At 58.0% G+C, this 24,649-nt stretch overlaps 1 protein-coding gene across 3 annotated transcripts; it reads left to right on the top strand.

Moving 5' to 3' along the window:
• The first annotated feature begins 1,156 nt into the window (after window positions 1-1,156).
• On the top strand, window positions 1,157-24,367 carry MLLT6 (MLLT6, PHD finger containing). 3 transcript variants are annotated; one of them, XM_028485455.2, is made up of 20 exons: window positions 1,157-1,426; window positions 2,637-2,716; window positions 3,200-3,254; window positions 3,505-3,614; window positions 4,603-4,706; window positions 4,953-5,046; window positions 7,516-7,668; window positions 8,321-8,419; window positions 10,936-11,155; window positions 11,697-12,311; window positions 12,768-12,949; window positions 13,183-13,291; window positions 14,504-14,570; window positions 14,788-14,927; window positions 15,433-15,630; window positions 15,736-15,824; window positions 16,950-17,299; window positions 17,730-17,820; window positions 18,847-19,203; window positions 20,014-24,367. In XM_028485455.2, exons 1-20 carry the CDS (start codon window positions 1,318-1,320, stop codon window positions 20,053-20,055), a joined length of 3,264 nt encoding a protein of 1,087 aa, XP_028341256.1. In that variant the 5' UTR covers window positions 1,157-1,317; the 3' UTR covers window positions 20,056-24,367. The 3 variants fall into 3 exon arrangements, with proteins under 3 accessions (XP_028341256.1, XP_023986144.1, XP_028341257.1); XM_024130376.3 differs by having other exon boundaries at window positions 7,513-7,668; XM_028485456.2 differs by lacking the exon at window positions 16,950-17,299 and having other exon boundaries at window positions 1,158-1,426; window positions 7,513-7,668; window positions 20,014-24,366.
• The last annotated feature ends 282 nt before the right edge of the window (window positions 24,368-24,649 follow it).

The raw sequence follows: 24,649 nt of genomic DNA, 5'->3' as shown, positions 1-24,649 counted from the left end.
TGGGGATGAAGCCTTCGCGTTGACGACGCCCCCTCACTTCTTCCCCAGACCCAATTTCAGGGACTTTAATACTTTGGGGTGCTGTGTGTGAGTCTATGTTTTGTGTTTGTGGACACGTATTGAGCTCAAGTGTCAATGTGTTGTTCGCGAGCACTTCCGCAGTAATGGCTCTCTAACGCGCGTGGGTCTCTAAGCGCGCCTGAATGGCTGGACCTGGGGTGTGCCCCTCTGGGAGGGTAGGGTAGTGTGGCTGGATGAAGCTAAGAGTGAGTCCGTGGGTCTGTGGGTGCCTCGGCGTGCTTCTGAGGGGTCTGAGTCCCTGTGCGTGCGTGTGTGCCTGGGCTGGACCGGAAGCTCCCCGAGGGCAGGAACACCCGTTTGTTCACTGCTCTATCTCAACGACTGCACATAGTAAGAGTTCAATAAATATTTGTTGAATGAACAAATGTCTGCGTGTAACAGTGTCTACCCTCCAGACAGGCCTCCGAGGGAAGAACCCGCGAGCGGCCACCCAGAAAGACCCCCGCACACCGAGGGGTGAGCAGCCCACGTCGCTCCCGTTGCTTCTAGCGCCCCTTCCCTTGATCTCCACCTCCAAGTTTCCTTGGGGTTGAAGAACAGTCGCAGAGACGAAGACCTGGGCGGAAGGGGCTGGCGAATCGGAGACCCGGGGCCGAGACCGAAGGGCAGGCAGATGGAGGGCTCAGGAGCGCCAACCGAGAGCCATAGAAAGAAAAAGGAAGAGGGAGAATGGGCGCGGAGCGAGCGAGAGAAAAGCTCCCTACCAAGCCAGGCTTTGTTTCCTGAACCTAAGACTTTACCCGGCGGCGGGCGGCGGGCGGGCCGGGAGCGAGCGAGCGGAGGCGCGCGGCCATGGCTGCCGCGGCCGGGCAGGGGGGCCGGGGAGGCGGCGCGTGAGCGGGCGGCGCGGGGCGGGCGGGCGCCCGCGATGTGCCACTCGGCACCTCCCCCGCCGGGCCCGGGCTGCGCGGCGGCCGGGCGGCCCTGGTAGCTGGGCGTGCGGCGCGGAGGGGGCGAGCCCGGCGCGCGGGTCTCATTGTTGAGGTGGGGGGGGCCCGTCGGGGCATGAGGGCGAGAGCACGGCGGGGGGGGCGGCCAGACAGAGCGAGCGAGGAGGAGGAGGAGGAGGACGCCGAGGAGGAGGAAGGAGGAGGCAAAGAAAAGAAGCGGCGGCGGCGGAGGAGGAGGAGGAGGGAGCGAGGAGGCGCGCGGCCCCCCGCTCCCCCCCTCCCCCCCTGACCCCCGACCCCCGCCGGCCGGCCCCCCGCCCCAGCCCCGGAGGGAGCTCATGGGAGTATGAAGGAGATGGTAGGAGGCTGCTGCGTATGTTCGGACGAGAGGGGCTGGGCCGAGAATCCGCTGGTCTACTGTGATGGGCACGCGTGCAGCGTGGCTGTCCACCAAGGTACGGGGGTGGCCCGCGGGGGGGCGGAGGGACCCAGGGGGCGGCGTGGGCAGGGAGCCCCCGGCCGCGCCCTCTGGAGACCTCCCGGGGCTCGGGCGCCCCTCCCCCACCCCACCTGAAGAGAAGGGAGGAGTCGGGGGGCTGCCCCCGCCCGGTCCTGGAGGACCGGGTCAGGCATTGTTTTCTTGCCTATTGTTCCAGTCCCGCGCCCCCCACCCCAAGTTGAGGGAGTTTGGGGACAGTCTAGGGGCCAATGAGTGCACTCTCCGCGCCCCACACCGCCAGTGTCGGGGCTGCTTGGAGAATGTTTACCTGCGAGGTGTCCCCTCCCGCCCGGTTATTTTGGTCCCGGCTCTCGGAGGGAGAGGTCAAGGGGGGGGGGTCATCCTCCCCTCCTGCTTCCGGATACTGGGAGGAGCGGAATTGGAAAGGGAGGAGAAGAGTCCCAGGGGAGAGGGGACTCCTAAAATCCTCCCGGGAAGAGTTGCAGATAGGAGAGAGGTTGCGCAGGGGGCCGGGAATCGAGAAGAGGGAGGTTTGGAGTTTCCCCCAGCAGCACATGGTTCGGGAGTTAACTCCTTGAGGAATCTTGCCGAGGGCGCAGACTGGCATCTCCCGCCTGTCTGGCACAGCCAGCTGGCCCCCCCTCTTCCTGGGACAGCCCTTAATCCTGTCGCTGTCGGGTCTTCCCGCCACTCTCCTATTGGTTACCTGCACTGCACCTGCCCTTGGCCTTGACTTTTGAGCTGTACCTATTATAGTTAGTGGCAGAAGATGAGCTCCCTAGACCCCCGACTTCCCCGCCTCTTCCATTACTGGCCCTTTAAGAAATGCCCCCCCCAATAACAACAAAACGCGTTTGTCTATCGTAAATGTTGTTCCTCTGATTTTCTCTTCCTGATGATGAGGACTGGTCCTGGCAGGAGCTGGGAAACAGAAAGCTGGGTACAGAAAGGGCATGAGGGGAGGATCTTCTAGAAGTTTAAGGTCAAGGACTCAGACTTCCCACCTCTGCTTGGAGGACTTGGTTGTGTGGTTGAAAGCTGGCTGCGTGCTGTTGGGCATTCCTTGTGGTCCTGCTGTCTAGTGAGTGCCCCCCAGGCTGGGAACAGCCCCCTGGCCTAGTTCCTTAGAGTCACCCCCTTCCCCCAGTTATTCTGGGAACAGCCACTGGTGACAGATTTGCTTGGTGATTCTCCCTCATCCCCAGCTTGCTATGGCATCGTCCAGGTGCCAACAGGACCCTGGTTCTGCAGGAAATGTGAATCTCAGGAGCGAGCAGCCAGGGTGGTGAGTTTGAGACTCCTGTCTCCCCTCCTGTACACCTGAGCATCCCCCCACTCCCCACCGAACTAGGGGACTCTGAGGCTGAGGCTGGGGTGGGACTGTCACACAGGATTTCCTGTTTCCTGCACACCTATCACCAACCCCATCTCTCCCTCAGCTTATCCCTCACTCTGCGTCACCTCAGGCACGGGGCCTTTTATTTTTGTTTGTTTGTCTGAGCTTTTTATTATGGAAAGTTTCCAACCTGTACAAAAGTAGAGGGAATGCTATAACTAACCTTATGTTGATGTGGATCACCCGTCTTCAACAATGATCACTCGTGGTCAATCCTGTTTTCTCTGTACCCCCACCAGTTCCTTCTTAGACATCTTATCATTACATCCTGGGGCCCTCTGAATGTGTTCAGGGAGGGCCCAGCTCAGCAGATCCCCCACCCCCTTTGGGAAAGCCCACCCCCCAAACCCCTGTGCCCCCTTTTATTGGCAGAGGTGTGAGCTGTGCCCACACAAAGATGGGGCATTGAAGAGGACTGACAATGGAGGTGAGGGGGGTGTTGAGCCCCAGGGCTCATCTGTTGAGGTCAGCAAGGCCCCCTGAGCAGGGTCTGGGAAGGCAGGAGTGGTGTGCGGGTGGGGGTGGAATGCAGAGGCTGGTTTCCCTTCCCTTCCCTGGCTGGCAGTGGAGTCTGATGGGAAGGCCACGGAGGAGGGGACCATCTGCAGTATCGGGTTGTGAGAGGTGGGGGTCTTGGGCTCGCCATCGCAGCTGAGGCCAGCCCCACACTGCCCCAGGCTGGGCCCACGTGGTGTGTGCCCTCTACATCCCTGAGGTGCAGTTTGCCAACGTGCTCACCATGGAGCCCATCGTGCTGCAGTACGTGCCTCATGATCGCTTCAACAAGGTCAGCGGCCCCTACCGTGCCCCATACCAGTCCCTTCCCTAGCCAACCATTCTTGGGTCCCTCCAGCCCTTTCTTCATCCAGTGTAATTTGATTCTGTCCAACCTACACTTTCGGGGAACTCAGGAGGTGGGTAGGCACCTTCCACTGATAGATTCACGCTCGTGCTCTGGAACTCTAGTGAAATAGTAGGCTCCCTTGCAGAAGTACTGCCTGAAGGTAGGCCTTAGCGAGCAGTTCACTTATTCATTCATTGAGCACATTTTACTGACTGCCTACTATGTGCCAAAACTGGGGCAAGATTCTAGACACATAGTGTTCAGATTGATCAAGACAGGTGTGCTCCCCGCCCCATGGAACTCACACTTCTGTGGGGGAAGACTATAGATATCAATAAACAGGCAAATAAAGTAAATGCAACTTGTGTTAAGTGCTGTAAAGAAAACAAACAATGTACTGAAATAAAAGATACCCTGCGGGGGGGCGGGGGGGCTTACTTTAGATAAAGTAGTCAAGGAAAGAGACATTTTGGTTGAGCCCTGGGGGATGAGAAGGAGCCATCCTTGATGAGGGGGGAGAGTTCCAGGTACCAGGCAGAAGGAATAGCATGTGCAAAGGCCCAGAGGTGGGGATGAGCTCACCAGTGAGGAAGGCAGACACAGTCCCTGGCCTTATAGGGCTCACCATCCAAGGACTGCACTGTCCAGTATAGTAGCCACTGGCCACATGTGGTTATGTAAATTAATTAAAATGAAATAGAATTTAAAATTCCGTTCCTCGGGCACACTAGCCACATTTCCAGTGCACAATAGCCTATGTGGTTTGTGACTGCTGTATCAGACAGTGCAGTAGAGAACAGTTCCATCATCACCAAAAGTGCTTTTGGGTACCCCTGACTTAGGATCATGTGGAGAGGATGGAATTGAGGGGGGAGACCAAAGGATCCCTCAGGTGGAAGGGAGGAGGGCACGATTGTACTGTATCCTGCAGACATGTTACATCTGTGAGGAGCAGGGCCGGGAGAGCAAGGCAGCCTCAGGAGCTTGCATGACCTGTAACCGCCACGGATGTCGACAAGCTTTCCATGTCACCTGGTGAGAGCCCCGCCTGCCCTGCGCCCACCCCGAAGGGTTCTCTAGCCAGCTGTACCAACCCCCTCCGAGGTTTGCCATGGGTGGCTGTCAAATAGCTTCATCCGAGCTGCTGTGTCTTTGGAGATGATGGCAGTGCTTTCCTTGGGTGGTCTTGGCCTCACCCCAGCAGGGATCTAGGAGGGTGCAAGGGAGGTGGCAGGTCTGGTTTGTGGCCACACCCTTCTCAGGCTGACCTCTCTTGGTTAGTGCCCAAATGGCAGGCCTGCTGTGTGAGGAGGAAGTGCTGGAGGTCGACAATGTCAAGTACTGTGGCTATTGCAAATACCACTTCAGCAAAATGGTGAGTTTCATCTGGGCATGAGTGGGTCAGTCAGCCATGGTTTAGAGGGTATGGGCTCCAGGCCAGGCCAGTGCCTGGTGCTGGGAGGACAGACGTGGAAGGAACTATGTCCCTGCCCTTGAGGAGCTCACCACTGGATGAGGAATAATTGAAGCACAGTTGAGGGGTGTGAATCAGAGCCGAACCAGGCTCCATCCAGAGGACGGAGCTCAGGCCCTGCCTGTCAGAGTCTGGGAGGCTTCAAGGAAGAGGCAGCATTTAAGCTGAGCCAACATTTGTGGGACTTGCTGTGTCCCAGCCTCTGTACTAATCTCTTTATGTGTGTTTTTTTGTGTGATCTTCCCCAAAACCCTAAGAACTAGGTGTACTGCATTTCCCCGTTTTTATGGATGAGTAAGCTAAGACCCACTAAGATTATGTTATTTATCTCACAGCTGGTGTGTGGGATTCAGAACAGACAGTCTGAAGCTCCTCAGGAGCCTGCTAAGCAAAGACAGAGAGAAAGGAATCCCAGGCAGAGGGATTGGCATGGATAAAGCCCCGAGATGAGAAAGAGCATTCATAAGCAGCAGAACAGGGTGTGTGGTAGGGACAAGGCAGGAGATGAGGCGAAAAAGCTCAAGCAGGGCCAGAGCTGGACTTGCTTCTGCCCCAGGTTCAGGGGCCCAAGGAGAGGTGGGAGAAGGGGTGCTAGTCCATGTTTGTGGAGAGACGTGCATTTCCAGAAGCTGTGGGGTATCCTGGAGAGGTATGCTGTGGCCTGACTGGGAAGGCAGCTTGGACCTCACCCCCAGCCCACAGGCTTGTAACGCTGCTTGAAAGCAAGAGGGTAACATGAGCAGATTTGTGTTTTAGGAAGATTACCCTGGCAGCCACTGTGAAGCCAGATCTGAAGGGCCAGGGCGGCGGCTGGGAGACAGCTGCGAGAAAGGCGGGGGGATGGAGGAATGAAGCTGGGTTCTAGAACCATTTCTAGATAGACTTGCCTACATGTCGGGGTAGCTGAGAAGGAGGAGTTGAGGGTGGCACATAGGATCCAGGCTCTCAGTGCTGGGTGGGTGGGGCTTGAGCACCTGAGGGTACTGTGAACAGGTGGTGCAGTAGGCTTCTGTAGGGCTAGCATATGTCCTGGTCTGCCCCAGAGAGTTCCAGTTTGTGCCTTTTGCCCTGGTATAATTATTAATAGCTCCCCCTTTCATTTTCAGAAGTGTCCTACTTAGGATCATAAGTCATGGGGTCATCTAGGTGCAGGGTTTGATATCGACTTAAGACAAGGTTGGGAGCTCGGTTTGGTTCATAGGAGGTGCCAAGTGGAGATGTTCAGATTTGGCGGCTGTGAGGACCCTGGGCAGGGTGGTAGTGGCAGCCCCAGGTGTATAAGGCTGGGGCTGGAATCCCCGGGTGCCCATCAGGTAGGGGGCTCAGGTGTGAAGAGAACCATGAGGTGGGGAGTTTAGAGCTCAGCAGAGTAGAAGCAGTGCCCACCGCTGGGGAGGGATGGGGTCAGACGGGGCCTGAAATTAGTCCTTGCATTTGACAGTTGGGAGGTAGTGGGTGACCTTAGAGGGAACAGCTATAAGTCTAGGACAGGTGAAGCCATCAGCCCAGGCAGTGGGGAGTCCAAGGCCCTGGCTGGGAGGAATGGCAGCACAAGGGTTGTTTGGGTTTTTCTTATGGATGTTTACTCCCCCCACCCCACTTCTTTTTTTTTTTTTTTTTTTTTTTGGTATGCGGGCCTCCCCCCGTTGCGGCCCCTCCCGCTGCGGAGCACAGGCTCCGGACGCGCAGGCTCCGGACGTGCAGGCTCAGCGGCCATGGCCCACGGGCCCAGCCGCTCCGCGGCACGTGGGATCCTCCCAGACCGGGGCGCGAACCCGGCTCCCCTGCATCGGCAGGCGGACGCGCAACCACTGCGCCACCAGGGAAGCCCCCCACCCCACTTCTTAAGGGCAGCAGGTCCTTTGGGACAAAAGGAACCACTGTGTTTGGTGGAGGGCCAGGAACAAAGGAGAAGGGGTGATGGCTGGAGCAAGGTGTCTGGAGGAGAGGATGGGGTATGGAGTACAGGGGAGCAGGGCTCCCATGAGGGCTGTCCTGTATGTCCTCCACCCCAGGGAAGGAGGTGGTGGTGGGCCGTGGCCCAAGGCCTGAGAGGGGCCAAGAGGGCACCATGAAAAGAGGTGGGCGGAGAGTGAGAGGCCTACCTCCATCCGTGCCTTGCTGGGCCAAGACGCCCCACCTCTTCTGGGCCTCAGTTGCTGCTGAATCTTGTGCACTGGACAAGCCAGCGGGGAAACTAGGATTCCAGTCTAGGGAATGCACTTCCATTGAGCAGAGTATCATTAAGGACACAGGGTCCGCTTAGTGACAGGCAGGGTTGGGGTGGGGGGTCCCTGATCTTCAGGAACCTTTCCCTAGGCTAGTGAGAGGAGGGTGTATGGCAGTTCCTCTCGGTTCTCTCCCCAGAAGACATCCCGGCACACGAGCGGGGGAGGCGGCGGAGGAGGGGGAGGCACAGGGGGAGGCGGTAGCGGCTTCATCGCTGGCCGGAGGAGCAGGTCGGCCTCGCCATCCACGCAGCAGGAGAAGCACCCTTCCCACCACGAGAGGGGCCAGAAGAAGGTAAAAGTCTTCTCCCTCTACCCCTCCTGCCCGCTCACAAACACCTGTTTCTTTCAAGAAGCCACCACAGGTATCCGGAAGGCCATAGGGCCTACCCCCTTCCTTCCTCTGAGGCCACTGAGGGCAGAGAGGGGACTGAGGAAGTGACATGTGAGGGTCACGGAGGGTGAGGTGAAGGCTTGGCTTCCCTGGGGCTCTTTGTATCTGTGTGCTTCCTCCTTGTCCTCCCCGTGACACGACAGTGTCCCCAACATTTGCACACACACCACAGTCTAGCCACGTGTCGGTCCAGTTTGTAAGTGCACATGCCCGCGTCCCCGCCACACGTCACAGTGTGCCCGGCTCCCGTCCCTCCGCACAGCTCCGTGTCCCGGGTGTGTGCTCACATGAGTGGTGCTCTGTGTCACTGGCATGATATGGGACAGGCTATTTTTAGCAGGCAGTGAGGAGGAGGGGGAAGGGCTGTCGGCTCTCAGAGGAACCTGCCTGGGCCACTCCTGTCCCGCCAAAGTCCCCCAGTCCCTCCATAGGGGGAGATGGTGCCCACAAAGCCTCACCCTTGAAAGGACCCCACTCCCCACATGCATGTGCTGTGTTTATCCTGACCCAGACTGTTCCCCAACATCAGTTCCGGTCCCTTCTTCCTCCCCAGAGTCGAAAGGACAAAGAACGCCTTAAACAGAAGCACAAGAAGCGGCCTGAGTCACCCCCCAGCATCCTCACCCCACCTGTGGTCCCCACTGCTGACAAGGTACTGCTGCCTACACCCCGGAGGGATGGCTGCAGCAGCGGGAGGGAGGCACGGGGTGAGGGGTCAGGGTGAGCACCCCTGGGCACCTCCGCAGCTTCAGGTTAACATGCCTCTGCTCCCCACCACCCCCCCTACTCCTGTTCTAGCCCAGGAGGGGCCTCTGCTTCTCAGCCCCACCAATCACTGACCAACCAGGAGAGTAGGGGTGGGGTGGGGGGCACCACCCTGCCTGCTGCCTGCCAGATGTTCACATCTGCCTCTGTCCAGACAGAGGGCCTCAGCACTGGGCTCCTGTCTGCAGGTACAGTACTCATGGTGTTTCTCTGATTTTCTGGGGCCCATTTCCCCAAAGAGAGGCAGAGGGGACCCCTTCACTCTCATCCCTCCTCCACATCAGGAGGCTGCCCAGAGCCTGTCGCCTAACCAAAAGCCCGCTCCATGCCGGCCGGAGGGACTGAAAGTGTGGCCCTCGATGGCTTGCGGGGCAGGCCTGTGGACCACACCCTGAAACCCCCACTGATCCCACCTTCCCGGTAGGGGCATGGCATGTCAGGCCTGACTCCAGAAACTGGCAACATCTGGATAAGCAACCAGCAGCCCCTACCCGAGGCCAGGGAATGGCTAATCCAAGCCAGAGCAACCCTCCCTGCCCCTCCTTCCAGCCCGTCCTGCCCATGGAAGGAGAACAGGGGCCTGGAGACACTGCCTCCTCCTGTCACCATTATTGCCCCATTCACCCCCACTGGCCTCAGGAGGTTGGCAGAGCTCTGGGCATCTTAGCAGGAGGCTCAGGTATCAGGTTTCCAGGGTGATGTTGCTGTGGCAACTGTCCCAGTAACCCTCTCCCCTCCCTGCTGCCCAGGACTCACCTGGAAAAGCTTGATGTCTGTGCCCTCTGGTCTTTCCCTGGGGTTTGCAGGCAGGGGGAAAGAGAGGGCCAGAGATCTAGGAGTTATCCCAGTGGCCGGGCATCCCTTTGGATGTGTTGGAGCATTCTGCCCATCCCCCTCCACCCACCCCAACATTTCAGCCACCCCTCCCCCTGGGCCCTCTCCTCCCTTGCTCTCATAGCCACATCTGGCTCCCTTCAGAACTCCAGCTGTTGAAAAGAACAAAGAAAAAGACAAGAGACCAGGGCTCCGCCCAGGAAGGGGCAGCACAGGGTGGCTCTCGTTCTCCCATCCATCCTCCCTCTGGCATTTGTCCATTTACTGAATACCTGGTCTCCACCAGGAGGAAAAGCCATCCCTGGTAGTAATACAGAGCCCTAACTCACTCACCACATGCCAGGCTCCCTTCTGGAACAGGGGGATGGAGGGGATGCCTGGGGGATTTGCTCATTTAATCCTCAAAATAATCCAACGAAGTAGGTATTTCATTAACCCCATTTAATAATTTAATAAATGAAGAAACTGAGGCACAGAGAAGTTAAGTAATTTGCCTAAAAGTACACAGCTAGGGAGTGGTGGAGTCAAGATTTGAACCCGGGCAGTTGGGCTTGAAGGCCTGTTCTCTTAACCACCACAGGACACTGTCTCTGCAGTGTATCGCTAGCAGCCATGCCATCAGCATCATCATCAGTATCGACCCCATACTATGTATCTGGCATTGTGGTCCTCGTAATTCTCCAAATAGGCATACTTAGCCCCATAAGGACACTGAAGCTCGGTGAGGCTGAGACCACACAACATAACACGGTGGTAAACGGCAGAACCCACCAGGCTCACAGACCCCAGAGACCCCGCTCTTCCAGCCACTGCTGCCGCCCTCAGACATGGGGGACCGTATCTTGCAGTACAGTGTGGCACCTGATGGCTGATGTGGGTGGGTACACGATACCCGGGAAATAAGAGGACAGAAAGATTTGTTCCACCCCAGGTAGCTACAGGGTGACTTCACGGGAGAGGGGGCTCCCGAGCTGGATTTGGAAGGAGAAGACGTTTCCCGGGAAGAGGAAGGCTAGGCTCCCCGGGCAGAGGGCTGGGCATGGAAGCTCAGGTTGTCTAGGAAGGGCATGGAGTGGCCAGGGAGCGGGCTGTCGGCCAGGTGGCTGCATCTGGGGGTGAGCATGGAGGGAGTGGTGGGGACTGGAGGGCCCAGGAAAGGGGCCAGGGCAGCCCATTCTCCTCGGAGTTCCTCTTCCCTGCGTACACCACTTCCCAACACAAGTCCAGCCCTCTTAGGCCTAAGTATTTCTTAAATGAGTGACTAAGAAGATACGTGCATCAGTACAGGCTCTGGGACTGTTTTCATCTCTCGCCTGCCCGAGGTGAAGGACAGACAGTTTCTTGGGTTCAGAGCTCCCAACTCTTCACACCCAGAAGTTACAGAGCTGCCTCCCCATCTCCCTGGTCTAGGAGCTCCTGCCACTATCCCCTTGCCCGAAGATCCTTCCTCAAGCTAACTCTGGGCTCTCCCAGTAGAGCCCTAGGTCCTGTGTCCTCCTCCACTCTCAAGTCAGGGTGAGCCCCGACCCTGGGAGCCGGCCTCGAGCCTTCCTCTCCTCCTTCCCTCAGGTCTCCTCCTCAGCTTCCTCCTCCTCCCACCATGAGGCCAGCACTCAGGAGACTTCTGAAAGCAGCAGGGACTCAAAGGGGAAAAAGTCTTCCAGCCATGGCCTGAGTCACAAGGGGAAGAAGCTGAGCAGTGGGAAAGGTGTGAGCAGCTTTACCTCCGCCTCCTCCTCTTCCTCCTCCTCCTCTTCCTCCTCCTCTGGGGGGCCCTTCCAGCCTGCAGGTGAGTGTGGGCATCCCGGAGGAGGCTGGGAGCGGGACAGTCTTTGGCCCTGAGCTTTTCTACCAAGGGCCTTTTGATGTTGGTTTGCGGCTCATTTGCTTCCTAAATTGGTTGGGGTGGGGGGAATCCCCCCCAAGTGACTCCTCTCCACACCCTCCCCTCAGCCCTCTCCTCTCGAGGTGGAACTCCCCTCTGGTCTCCCTCAGGGCCCACCTCTCCAACCCCCATAACCATATTCATTATCCCCTGCACTTAGGCTGTCAGGTACCATTTTTAAAGCACCAACTCTAATCTCCTGTAATTTCTGTAGTCATCGAGTGAGGTCACCAGGGTGGGAGCTAGTCTCCTCCTACTTTATCACAGGTGGGAAAGCTGGAGGGCGGGGACACTCGTCCCAGGACACAGAGACAGTGGCAGAGCTGGGACAGGAAACTCAGCTTCCCCATCCCCTGACCAGAGCTCTCTCTACTAGTGCACACTGGGAGCTGGAGGGAGGCGGGGGATCTGGGGTCCAGCTGTAATTCCGTTTCCCCCTCTGCAGTTTCGTCCCTGCAGAGCTCCCCTGACTTCTCCGCATTCCCCAAGTTGGAGCAGCCAGAGGAGGACAAGTACTCTAAGCCCACAGCACACCCCCCTTCCGCTCCTCCCTCTCCCTCAGCCCCCGAGCCCCCCAAGGCTGACCTCTTTGAGCAGAAGGTGGTCTTCTCTGGCTTTGGGCCCATCATGCGCTTCTCCACCACCACCTCCAGCTCGGGCCGGGCCCGGGCCCCGTCCCCTGGGGACTATAAGTCACCCCACGTCTCGGGCTCTGGGGCCTCAGCAGGCACCCACAAGCGGATGCCCACACTGAGCGCCGCCCCTGTGCCTGCTGAGGAGACCCCCGAGACAGGCCTGAAAGAGAAGAAGCACAAAGCCAGCAAGAGGAGCCGACACGGGCCAGGCCGTCCCAAGGGCAGCCGCAACAAGGAGGGCACCGGGGGCCCGGCCCTCCCCTCCCTGCCCGGGGCCCAGCTGGCTGGCTTTACCGCCACTGCTGCCTCACCCTTCTCCGGAGGTTCCCTCGTCAGCTCTGGCCTGGGTGGTCTGGCCTCCCGTACCTTTGGGCCTTCCGGGAGCCTGCCCAGCCTGAGCCTGGAGTCCCCCCTGCTGGGGGCAGGTTAGTGACCCTTTGGGGATGGAGGGTATCTCAGGGCCCAGCCAGTCTAGTGAGGGGACAGAGGCACAAACATGCAGTTAGAAGGAAATGTGATAGAAACTGCTCCAAAAGACAAAGGATGCAGATGCCAGTCACCTCTGAGACACTCCCCCGTACCCATTTTCTGCATGGTTGTAGCGGGAGAGATTGCCAACAGGACTTAACCAAGTTTGGGTTGGGGAATTAGAAAGACGGGGAATTCTCCAGGCTTTAGCAGGGCAGTGGAATAAGCAGGCATGGCAAGCAGATGTCACCCAAGCAAGAAGTGACATCTTTGCGGCAAGAGGGTGAGACTGGTGTGTGGCCAGATCCAGGGGAGTGTTCTCCTTGGGGAGAGGCTGCTCCAGCCACCTGACTAAGGTGGGGCGTGGGGGAGTGGTGACTGAGCTTCCCTCTGTGTTTGTCTTGTGCCTGTAGGCATCTACACCAGTAATAAGGACCCCATCTCCCACGGTGGTGGAATGCTGCGGGCTGTCTGCAGCACCCCCCTCTCCTCCAGCCTTCTGGGGCCCCCAGGGACCTCGGCCTTGCCCCGCCTCAGCCGCTCCCCATTCACCAGCACCCTCCCTTCCTCCTCTGCTTCTATCTCCACCACTCAGGTGAGGCCTTACTCCTGGGCTCCGCCATCCCTGGGCAGGTGGGGGACAGCCTGCTGAGGACCCCAGCTATCCATGGGAATTTGAGAGATTGGGCTTGATCACCACCAGAACTTCTCCCTCTCTCTGGTCCTCTCTCCTCCCCAGCACACCTGGTCCCCTCCACCCCGGTGCACACAGTTGTGCTCTAGATCCAAGAATAACCACCAGGCTGGACTCTACCTCCTTTCCCTCAGGTGTTTTCTCTGGCTGGCTCCACCTTTAGTCTCCCTTCTACCCACATCTTTGGAACCCCCATGGGTGCCGTTAACCCCCTCCTCACCCAAGCCGAGAGCAGCCACACAGGTATGTGAGTCTCTGACCCCATTCCCCTTTCTTCCCAAAGGCCTGAGGGGCACCTGTCACCTGCTTGTCACCCCAGGAAGGATGGGAGGGCTATCTGGCTGCCCCCACCCTCTGGCCATTGCCCACCCTGCAAAAAAACATTCCACACACAACAAACCTACACTTTCACATTAAAACCCCCGTGAGGAGGCGGGACAGGACAGGGCAGAAGAAATACTGCTCCATCTCACAAAACAAAAAGGCAGAGAGATGAATGACTTGCTCAAGGCAGTTGGGGTAGGGAAAGGCAGAGAGCAGCAGCTGAAATTCTGGTACCCTGGCTCCAAGCCTAGTTCTTCCACCGCTGTAGCCTAGCTCCCTGCTGGCCTCTTAGTGAGTTCTTGGGATCAGAGTTTACAGAGATCCCACCAGCTGGACAACAGGCTCTCTGGGTATTTAGGAGTTAAGGGGGCGGATCACAAGTGCCCCTCCCTCTCCCTGGAGAGTCACCCCAGCCCCAGAGAGCTGATTGGTGCAGAGGTACCACCTGGCCGGCTGGAGGGCGGGGCTTACCAGTTCAGGTAAGCCTTAAGGGGGCCGAATCTGAGAACCCTACAGAGTAGGTGACTGTATTTTTCCAAAACGCAAAGTGGAATTCAGTGGCCCAACAGAGGGTTTTGACGTCTAATTTTTTAGTTTATTAACATAAAAGTCATACAAAACTGATTATAATAGCTACAGTAATTAAGGCCTTGCTGCATGGCAGCTAAACGGTTCAGGTTGACGCTTCACATTTACTACCTTATTTTAATCCTCGTAACAATCACTTCAGAGAGGCTAGTTTCAAGCCCACGGTCACACAGCAAGTAAGTATCATATCCAAGTTCAACTCAGGACTGTGTAGGCCCCAAGTTTCTAAGACTCTGAAGTTGTAAGTTTTCCAGGAAAAAAATTGGGAGGTGGATCTGAAAGTAGCCAGGCTGCAGGAGACTTTCTGCCTAGAGAAGGAGGAAGGGACGAGATCTCATGGCTTTGCCTCCCACGGCGCTGGGTTTCCAAGCCAGGGCTCCCAGCGCCTTAAGAACTAGAACTGGATCTCTGGGGTTGGGAGATCCTGGGGAAAGGGGTCTGCGGTAAGGTCCCAGATCCCGCACCCACTTCCCAGGCGGGGACTGTGAGGCCGACGGCACCTCTTCCTCGCTGATTGATACCTGCCCCCTCTCTCCTTCCAAGAGCCAGACCTGGAGGACTGCAGCTTCCGATGTCGGGGGACGTCCCCCCAGGAGAGTCTGTCTTCCATGTGAGGGAGAGAGTGGCGGCTTGGGGGAGGGGCTGGGAGCGGGGTGGAGGGACTGTGAGGGAGGAGAGGGCGGAGAGGCGGGCGCGGGGTGTGGGGGGGGGAGAGGGTGGGATCCAGAGGGGATGACTGAAACCCCTAAGGCGGGAGGAGGAGGGTAGGGAGACTGGAGTCGGGGAGTGAGGTAAGCCTGAGGCTCGGTTTTCCCTTCTGACCCCAGGTCCCCCATCAGCAGTCTCCCAGCACTCTTCGACCAGACAGCACCCTGCGGGGGCGGCCAGTTGGACCCAGCGGCCCCCGGAACGACTAACATGGAGCAGCTGCTGGAGAAGCAGGGCGATGGCGAGGCCGGAGTCAACAGTGAGAAGGGGTGACGTCGGGCTGGGTGACCTGTCCTAGGACAACCCCAGACTCGGTCACCTTTCTCTCCCAGGTCCCCAAACGTCTTTAAGGTTCCTCCTGCGGCCCCGCCCCTGCCTTAACTCTGGCCAACCGCGGGCCTTGCCTTTAACCCTCTCTGGGTCCTGCTCCTGGGCCCGCCCCCTCTTCGCAGGGCTTTTGGCCCTCGCGACCTCCTGGCCCCTATTTTACTAAGCCCCAACTTCCGCCCGCCCCTTCCCTGCCAAGCACTTGGCCTCCACCCCAAGCCTCAGGCCCCACCCGTGGTCCTCACACCTCTGGCTCCCCAGGACTCACCTGAGTCCCTCGCTAGCCGGCGCCTTCTCTGCTAGGTCTCAGTCCTATTTCCTCCGTCAGGCCCCGCCCTCCAGGCCCCGCCCCTCCAGGCCCCGCCCCCGGTCACCTGGCCCCGCCCCCAGCCTTTCCAGGCCCGCGGGGCTCAGGCGCTCTCGCTTTCTGTCTGCAGTCGTGGAGATGCTGAAGGCGCTGCATGCACTGCAGAAGGAAAACCAGAGGCTTCAGGAGCAGATCCTGAGCCTTACGGCCAAGAAAGAGCGACTGCAGATTCTCAACGTGCAACTCTCTGTTCCCTTCGCCGCCCTGCCTGCCGCCCTGCCTGCCACCAACGGCCCTGTCCCTGGGCCCTATGGCCTGCCTCCCCAAGGTGAGGGAAATCCCCCCCAGCCCGGGGATGGGGGCCTCTGCTGTGCGGTCGGAACTGGCCCTGACTCCAGCCCCTGACCTCCTTCCGTGATCCCCCCTCCCTCAGCCGGCAGCAGCGATTCCTTGAGCACCAGCAAGAGCCCTCCGGGGAAGAACAGTCTGGGCCTGGACAACTCGCTGTCCACGTCTTCCGAGGTGGGCGCCACGGGGAGGGGCACGAGGGACGGGCAGGAGTGGGGAGGTGCAAGGACCTTCTAGTCGCATCTCTACTTTACAGCTATTGGAGGCTGGACGGTGGAGTGATGGGCTGAGTAATTGGTTGACTGACCCATTCATTCCTTCATTAAATAAGTAATAATTATGAGGTGCCTACTTAGCTCCAGGCATTGGCTAAGCAATGAGTGAGCAAATCGGACAGCCTTGCTTCTGGAGACAGGCTCAATCGAAGAAAATAATTACAAATCAGGAAAAGTGCTAAGATGGAAATAATTTGAGGGCTATGAGAAAGAATGGAGAGTGGGATTCTTCTCTGAATATAAGGTGGTTAGGGAAGGCCTCTTTGAGAAGTGTTTGTGAAGAGTTTATTATAGTTTGTTGTAGCTGCACACAAAATAATCCCCGTGTAATTGCTGGCGGTTGGGGGAGCCGTTGCTATTGTTATATAGTGGTTGTTCTGGAAATCAAACAAAGTGGGTTCTTGTTCTCCCTGCTACTTTCTAAATGTGTGACTTGGGCAACAATAATCATAATAGTAACCGACATTAGTTGCATACTTGCCCTTTGTCATGTCCTGTGCTGAGACTTTTAAAGGGTTTGTGTGTTTCATCTTCACAATAGTTGTATGGAATAGGTTCTCCTCTTACCCCCATGTTATGAGTGAGGAAACTAAAACAGAGAAGCCACTCAAGCCATTAAATTGTGGACGTGGGATTTGAGCCTGCATCTTTCACTCCAGCTGCCTGCAGAGTTGTTTAGCCTGTCTGAGAACCAGTGGTTTCACTCATAAAAAGGCAGTAACGAGTTAGCACAGGTCAGGCACTGAACCCTGGGTCTGGTTCACCAGGTGGTCACTACCGTCATCAGTGTTCAGTGTTAAACAAGCATCGTGAGGGGTGCTGGGCCCCTAGGAAGTGACTTGTGAAGACTGTTTGGATTCTTAGCCTTTATCCCGGGCCTTGCTTCTTCCTGGGTGGCTCTGCCTGGGGGAAGGGGGGTGGTGGCTGTGCTCTGTGAGAATGCTGGTGGGTGCCGGGCCGGGGGCCAGAAAGGTCATGCTGGCCCCCTGCCCCTCTGACCCCTCCCTTCCCCCTCCCTCCCCAGGACCCACACTCAGGCTGCCCAAGCCGCAGCAGCTCGTCGCTGTCCTTCCACAGCACGCCCCCACCGCTGCCCCTGCTCCAGCAGAGCCCTGCTACTCTGCCCCTGGCCCTGCCTGGGGGCCCTGCCCCGCTCCCGCCCCAGCCACAGAATGGGCTAGGCCGGGCACCCGGGGCAGCGGGGCTGGGGGCTATGCCCATGGCTGAGGGGCTGCTGGGGGGGCTGGCGGGCAGCGGGGCCCTGCCCCTCAATGGGCTCCTGGGGGGGTTGAATGGGGCTGCCGCCCCCAACCCCGCGGGCTTGAGCCAGGCTGGCGGGGCCCCCGCGCTGCAGCTGCCAGGTTGTCTCAACAGGTGAGGGAGAGCTCAGTCTGGGGAAGGGAAGGGGGAGGCTGGCTCTGGGAGGGAATCCCCCAAACACCCACAGTTCCTCAGAAGGAAAGCTGTCCTCTGATCTTAACAGGGTCTAGAATCTAGTCACCCCAGGTTCTCCTTAGGTGTTAGATGTGAGTGCCCTGCGGATGGTAGCTCTCCAGGGACAAAGTCGTCTGTTTATGCCTTGTACCCTAGCTAGCCTAGGTTTTCCTTCTGGGAAAGTTCTTCCCTCTGACGTGCCTCCCTCCCACTGTCCGCTCTGAGCTCAGTCCGTTTCGCTCTAGTCCTCTAATATCGCACATCCTGCCTCTCCCCACCTGGGTCTGAGGGAGTCTGGGAAGTTAGGGGAGCAGGCGAGGAGGGTTCCGCTGTCCCTTCCCATGGTCTGTGATTTGTCCCCCTGCCTCAGCCTCACCGAGCAGCAGCGACACCTCCTGCAGCAGCAAGAGCAGCAGCTCCAGCAGCTCCAGCAGCTCCTGGCGTCCCCACAGCTGACCCCGGTAATGGCCCTCCCTTCCTGGGCCACCTCCCCTCCCCCAGCTCTGCTGGAAGGGCCCTCTCAGAGGGTCTGGGCCAGCCCAGGGAGGGCAGCCCCAGGCTGGGTGGAGATTGCCCCTAAGGGTCATGTGGGGTCAGAGGGCATCAGGGTTCCTCTCAGGGAGCCCCTGGGCACTGGGGAAGGGATGCTGTAGTGGCCCCAGATCACATCCTAGCGAGAGGATCTGGAGGGTGGTGAGTCCTCGGGTACTGAGCGTTTCCAATGCCAGCCCCAAGGCTCTTCAGTGGGGAACTTCAGGGTCTGCGTAGAGCGGTGGTGGCCGAGCAGGTGACAGACACCGCTTCAACCAGAGCAGCCCCTTTTAGGTCTTTCTTGTGTGTTGAGTTCTGCTAAGAATTCCTTTGGGGGAAAGGAATTCTTTCTTTTAAAAAGGAGGGAGTGGAAAAAACAGAAAGATACTCATTTTCGTATAAAGAAACATGAGAAAGATACATAAGAAACCAATTCCATTGGTTATCTACAGAGGCTAGATGGCAGCAGGGGTAAAAGCAAGATTTCTGAAGATAAGCCTTAATAAATCACTTTGGGTTTTGGAACACTGAAAATGCTTTGCCTATTCAAAGCAAAAATAAATGACTCTTCAGGGGAAAAAACAAACGAAAAAGAGGGGAGTTGAACACTATTGACCTCATTCAGTGTTTCTCAACTTGGGGTCGTACCATCCCTGGGGACATTTGTGGTTGTCATAGCAACTGAGGAATTGATTTCGTGAGGGGGGGTGGGGCCAGGGATGTTAAACCCGCTGCACTTGGCTGGTGGTGCCCCAGCTGACAAACGCTGATGGTGTGCAACCACTTTCTTGTCTGGATGGGGAGACTGAGGCCCAGAGGAGGGAGTTAGACGGAACCTTGACTGTCTCCCAGGTCTTTTGCCTCTTGGTCCTAGTGTGATAGGATGGGGCCCAGGCCAATGAGGGCAAGGTGACCCTGAGGACCACTGGCCAGTAAGCAATCTGGCCCCCTTGCAGGAACACCAGACTGTTGTCTACCAGATGATCCAGCAGATCCAGCAGAAGCGGGAGCTGCAGCGGCTGCAGATGGCCGGGGGCTCCCAGTTGCCCATGGCCAGCCTGCTGGCCGGGAGCTCCACCCCGCTGCTGTCCGCGGGCACTCCTGGCCTGCTGCCCACAGCATCTGCCCCACCTCTGCTGCCCGCCGGAGCCCTGGTGGCTCCCTCGCTCGGCAACAACACAAGTCTCATGGCCGCAGCAGCCGCGGCCGCGGCAGTAGCGGCAGCAGGCGGACCTCCAGTCCTCACTGCCCAGACCAACCCCTTCCTCAGCCTGTCGGGGGCGGATGGCAGTGGCAGTGGCCCCAAAGGAGGGGTGAGTAAGGTGTCGGGCTTGGGGGAGGGGCCGGGCGGGGGGCAGAGGGACGGTCCTGTCTCCCTCTCCTGGATGGGCAGCGAGGGAGCATCAGAAGGTACATCATCAGATGCACCATCAGAAGGAGGAAGGAGGCGACCCCTAGGGCAGCAGAGTGCCCTGCTCTAGACCTCAGGGCCTCTGCCAGCACATGGGTGCCCTCCTGCAGATCCAAGAAAGATACACTTTGCACGTGGGCTCATAGCGAAAGGACCAATTAGAAAACGGCGTTCCTCTGGGGAGACCCATTAGGAAAGGCTGTTTGCTCTCTGATTGGCCCATTTAGAAGAAGATGATGCTCTGGGTGGGCCGTTTCAAGAAAGGCCCTCCCTCCTTCTTCTGAGGGCAAAGGGCCAGAGCCCGTGTGCTGCCCTCGGCTGGCACATGCCTGCTTAGCTGGGTGCCCTATGCAGGGCACCTTCCCCCCCCCCCCCCCCCCCCCCACCCCCCCCCACCCCCCCCCCCTGCCGCGTTTCAAGAAAGGCCCTCCCTCCTTCTTCTGAGGGCAAAGGGCCAGAGCCCGTGTGCTGCCCTCGGCTGGCACATGCCTGCTTGACACACACACACACACAGGGCAACTCCCCCAAACACACACACACACACACACACACACACACACACACACACACACGGTGACCCTGGTGTGCAACCGCCAAAGCCCAGACCCTTACTGCACCCAGCATCAGCTTTCTTGACCCAGGAAGCTATTCTCAACTGGGTGTTAGGACCAGACACCTCCCAAAGCCCCAGTCTTCCTTCCTCTTTTTCCAGACTGCTGACAAAGGAGCCTCAGCCAACCAGGAAAAAGGCTAAATCCACCCAGGCTCCTGCTGACCCCCCAAGTGGAGGGGCAGATCCTGGTCTGAGGGGTCCCAGCCTGGAGCGGGCACCTGCACCCAGACACTGGAGGGCCCCGGCCCAGAGCATGTGCCGAGGCCCGGGGAGTGTGGGGTGCTCCTGGTGCCGAGGACTGAGACCGAGAGGGGAGCCCCTTCCATCTGGCCCCCCTCCCCCTCTGCACTGGCGCCTTTGTGAGGGGCTCAGAAGGAGGACAGGCTCCAAGCCCGCCTAGGAGCCCTCCCTCTCAGCGAATGTTTTGAGGTTCCCCAGAGAGCAAAGTGGGCCATGGCATAAGTGGGGGGTTGGTTGAACCCGCCACGTAAAACGGATTAGCACTTGAGTGGGATAAGTGGGGGGCTAGGCCCTGGGCCTGCCCTTGTGTGGAAGTCTTTCGTGGAAGAAGGGGTGGCCCTACTTGACCTGCAGTTTCTTCCCAACTTGGGCAGATGGCAAGAGGGCTTCCTTGGACTGTTTCTCGCTGGGCCCCTTCCCCTGCCCCCGACAAGGGTCACAAGCTGAGCTTGTAAAAGCCCACAGACTAGGGGGCCAAAGAAGGGGTAGGATGGCATCAAGTTTGGCCCAAGCCTCCCTACCTCTGGGGGGGGTGGGCCCCAGTGATGGGCTGGGGGAAGGCAGGGGGTGGGCGGCCCAGCCCCCTCGATCCCCTGCCCCTTGTTTGCACTATTGGATTTAGGAGTGCCGAGGGTGGGGAGATGGAGCTGCCTGACTCAGAGAGCGTGTATGCGTGTGCGTGTGTCTGTCCGTCTGTCTGTCTGTCTACCCCTGGAGCCCGGGCAGCCGAGGGCAGGGATAGGAGCAGTGCTCTGATGAGGCAGTATCAGAGGGGCGCTCCCAGCTCTTTTGCACCCTCTCACCTCACCAACTTTGGTCTCTCTCTGGGGCCCGAATGGTTAACAAAAACCAGAACCGTACTCCAATATTGGAGAGTAACTGGGGGCTGGGGGGCTTTGAATCAGGGTAATATCCTGCCTTTCCTCCCCCAGACTCCACATGGTCTCAGTGCCCCCTCAACGCTCCCCTTCCCCCACTGATACTTGCTCCTGCTTCCCTGGCAAAGGGGAGCCCCAGGGATTGGGGGACGAGGCAAGGGGGGTAAAGTGCCACTTCTTTTAGTGAAACCTTCCTCCCAGGATTAGCCAGCCTGCCTTCCCGCACCCCACCCCCACCCACCAGGGGAGACTTAAGCTTGTGCTGACCTACAACTGTCCCTTCACCCACCAGCTATTTCCCAGGGGTGTAGTGGGCAATTCTCACCTTAAGGAGTCCCCACCTGCCCAGAGCCTTTGGTGGCCAAGGTTGAGGGCCGGTGGGACAGCCAGGAGAGGGGGCGAGGTTGAAGCCTGTGTCTGTGTCAGGTGCACTGGGGTCGGAGCCAGGAGGAGCGTGGCCAGCTTCCCTGATGACCACGTCTAGTCAGTCTCTCTGCATGTGTGGATTTGTGTGTGTGTGTGTGTTTCTGTTTGGGTTTCTGTTGTCGTTGTTGGTTTTGTTTTGTTTTTTAAATAAAGAAAAGAAGATGTGTATATTTTTGGCAATGACAGAAACGTAGTGCAGATATATTTTTGCCTGTGCTGCTCAACTGGTTTTTTTCTGATACTGAAAATAATATTAATATTCCCGTTGATAAGACTTTGTAAGATGTTAGGGAGCTGATAATGGAGGGGGTGGGTGGGATCCTTCAGAGGCAATTTCTTAGGCACTTGCAAGGGCTTGGGGGGAGGGGGGAGGCAGTTGTGATGACCTCAGAAATACTCACTTTTTATTAACGCTAAATATCAGCTAGAAAGAAATGATAGAATTCAGCATTTTATTCATCTTCATCTCTTAAGCTGTCTTAACTCCCTGCCCCCAAACCACTGAAAAGAAAAATAACCTTCAGAGATTCTTAGAAGAGTTGCTCATTCACACCCACACCCTTGCCCAAGGCCGGCCCACTTACAGCCAAAGTCAGCTTCTGTTCTGGACAGTGAGGGAAGTCAATCCACCCCAAGGCCGCCGTGGCAGAGAGTGAGAGGTCCAAATGACTTAGCGCACTGGAACCAAGACCTCCCCTTCCCTCCAGCACCCGAGAGTCTGGGGTTCTCATCTCCAAGAGTCTCTGTTTTCTGACTTTCCCCAGGCTGGGGTGCAGTGGCAGGAAGGCAGGTGAGATTTGAAGAAGGGACCCAGGCTGGGTATGGATTGGTGCTGTGCCTCAATTTGGGGCAGGGGGGCATGAGAGCGGTGGTGCATTTCCTCTTTCGAGGGAGCTTTATAATAGGAAAGGTCTGGAGCGCTTCATGACGGAGTGGGGTCCCAGGGCGAGGGGTATGGCTACCAAGACACCCTGCCCCCACCCCTGCTCCCAGGCTCAGTCCCTTTTTCTAGGATGAATTTGGATGGGGAGTAGAGAGGGGTGCAGATTTATATATGGCTCTGTCTAGGGGAGGGGAAGGTTGTGGTTTGCAGGGCGGAAGTGGAGTTTGAAAATGCAGAGTGGCGCTTAGTATGTCATCCCCCTCAGCGCAGAGGTGTGATTGCAGTGTGCCTGCAGAGCCGCTCTCTGGCCTTGAGGTCACAACTAGTGCACGAATGTCGGAGCTGGAGGGGACCTGTCTTTAGGTGTCTTTTGAGCCGGCTCCTTGCTTCACAGGTGATAGCTCCAAGCCTAGGAGGGGCAGGGGCTCAGGCACAGAGCCAGGACCAGCCCTCAGGACCTTGGCCTCCCGGTCCTCGGCTCTCCTGTCCCACTGCACTGCCTCCTTGTGGCTGTCCGTCTGTCCCTGTGTGTGTGACGCGTGGGTGGTGTGAGTGCAGGGCTGTGCCGGGGTGGGGGGTGTCTGTGAAGCACTGACTGTCCTAGCTCAGAGCTGATGGATCCTCTCCAGAGACAATGACACTTTAAAGGTTGCCTTTTCTTCTCTAAGTTTTTCCGATTTCTTTATGAGTTTTTCCCCTCAGACTCCTAGGTCTGTTGCTGCCTCCAGGCGCCCTTCCCTTGAGGCCGGTGAGAGCACCCCTGCCCACTCTTGTCCTGAGTTCTAGGGAAGTACTCCTAGGAAGGGAGCCAGAGCCTGGGAAAGAGAAAGCCAGCTCTGAGAAAGGGTGACCTTCTCCACACTGCCCTTTCCCAAACTGGAAATGCAGACAAGTTTTCAAAGGCACAGGCTCCCCCTGCCAGCTTCCAGCATCTTCCTTGGTGTGTGGTGGGCCAGAGTTAAGGGTAGGCAGCTTGCTTCCAGTTCTCCTTTATCCCAGTTTATTTCCTGGGGAGAGGTGCCTGGAGGGATTAAGGTGACTTCAATTGGGAATTTGCAGGAAAGTGGGGCATAGTACCCTGGCTCCCTCCAGTCACATCAAACCAGATTAAAAGTGTGTCTGGCTCCCAGCCACTTTGACTTGATCTACTGAAAAGTTGGGGACTGAGGGGGGTGCCTTCATTGCCCTTTGGTCACGTCCTTCAGCCCAACTTGGGACTTAGGTGGTGGGACTGGAGACCCAAACCCTGGCTCCTCGCCTGTCCCCCGCGTTTCTGCCCCAGCCTGTCTCAATGTAGCAGACCCTTCCTAGGGGAGCAGGGAGGGGAAGCTACAGTTTGCAAACCCAGGGGCTCCTTTTTCATTCTTTCTAAAGCCTCCTTTATATCCTCAACCCAAAAGGCAATGCCCCTCCCCTGCCACCTCCAAGCCTGGAATTGTGCATAACCCGGATCTTGTATCTTTGTATAACGGATGTTATTTGTACGAAGGGCAGTTCGTAAACAGCACTTGTTCTTTTAATAAAAGAATGTTTTACAAAAAAAAAAAAAAAAAAAAAAAATCCAAAGAGACCCTGCTTTGTCTGGCTTTACTGAAGGGAAAGGGAGGGGGAGTGCCATCCGTGGGAGCCTTGGGAAGGGATGGGGATGGGGGGATGGTCAATGAACATTTCTTTAAGCACTTGGAATAGTAGTTCACAGACCAGAATGCACAACATACCCGAAATACCCCGCATATTGAAAACGCAGATACCTGTGCCCCACCCATAAGAATGTAATGTGTAGGCCTGGGCCAGGCGCGAATCCGATAAAAAAAAACAAGCTCCCTAGGCGACGAGATGGGTCCGCACCGCGCTTCTAGAAGCACTGCCCTAAGGCTCCGCAAGAGAAAACGGTTCCGGTCAGGGTCCCCGCTCCCAAGTTGGGGGGCCCGGGAGGCGCAGGCAAGGAAATGAGCGGCGATGCTCCGCGCGGGTCATTCGGAGACATGCGGGAACCAAAGGGGGCGCCGGAGAGCCCTCCACACCCCGGGGCCCCCTAGGCGGCTGCGGGGTCGGCTCCTCGGCCCGACTTCCGGCGGCTGGGGCTGGTCGGCTTGCGCAGGCCCGCGGCCCGCACCGCGCGAACCCCGCAGCGTCTTCCGGGACGAGGCGGGGCCGGGCCGGCGGGAGGCGGGGAAGCGGGAAGGTGACCGGGGCGCGAGGCGGAGCCGGCGTGGTGGCGGCAGCGGGGCCGGCATGGGCGGCGCGGGGGCGCTCCTGAGGCCGGCGGCCCTGGTGAGCAGCCGCGGCCCCGCCGGCCGGCCCCCCG

This window comes from Physeter macrocephalus, unplaced genomic scaffold, assembly GCF_002837175.3.
Source record: "Physeter macrocephalus isolate SW-GA unplaced genomic scaffold, ASM283717v5 random_404, whole genome shotgun sequence".
Taxonomy (NCBI): Eukaryota; Metazoa; Chordata; class Mammalia; order Artiodactyla; family Physeteridae; genus Physeter; species Physeter macrocephalus.
Note: the sequence above shows the minus strand (reverse complement) of the source record. Positions and strands in the feature narration are given on the sequence as shown.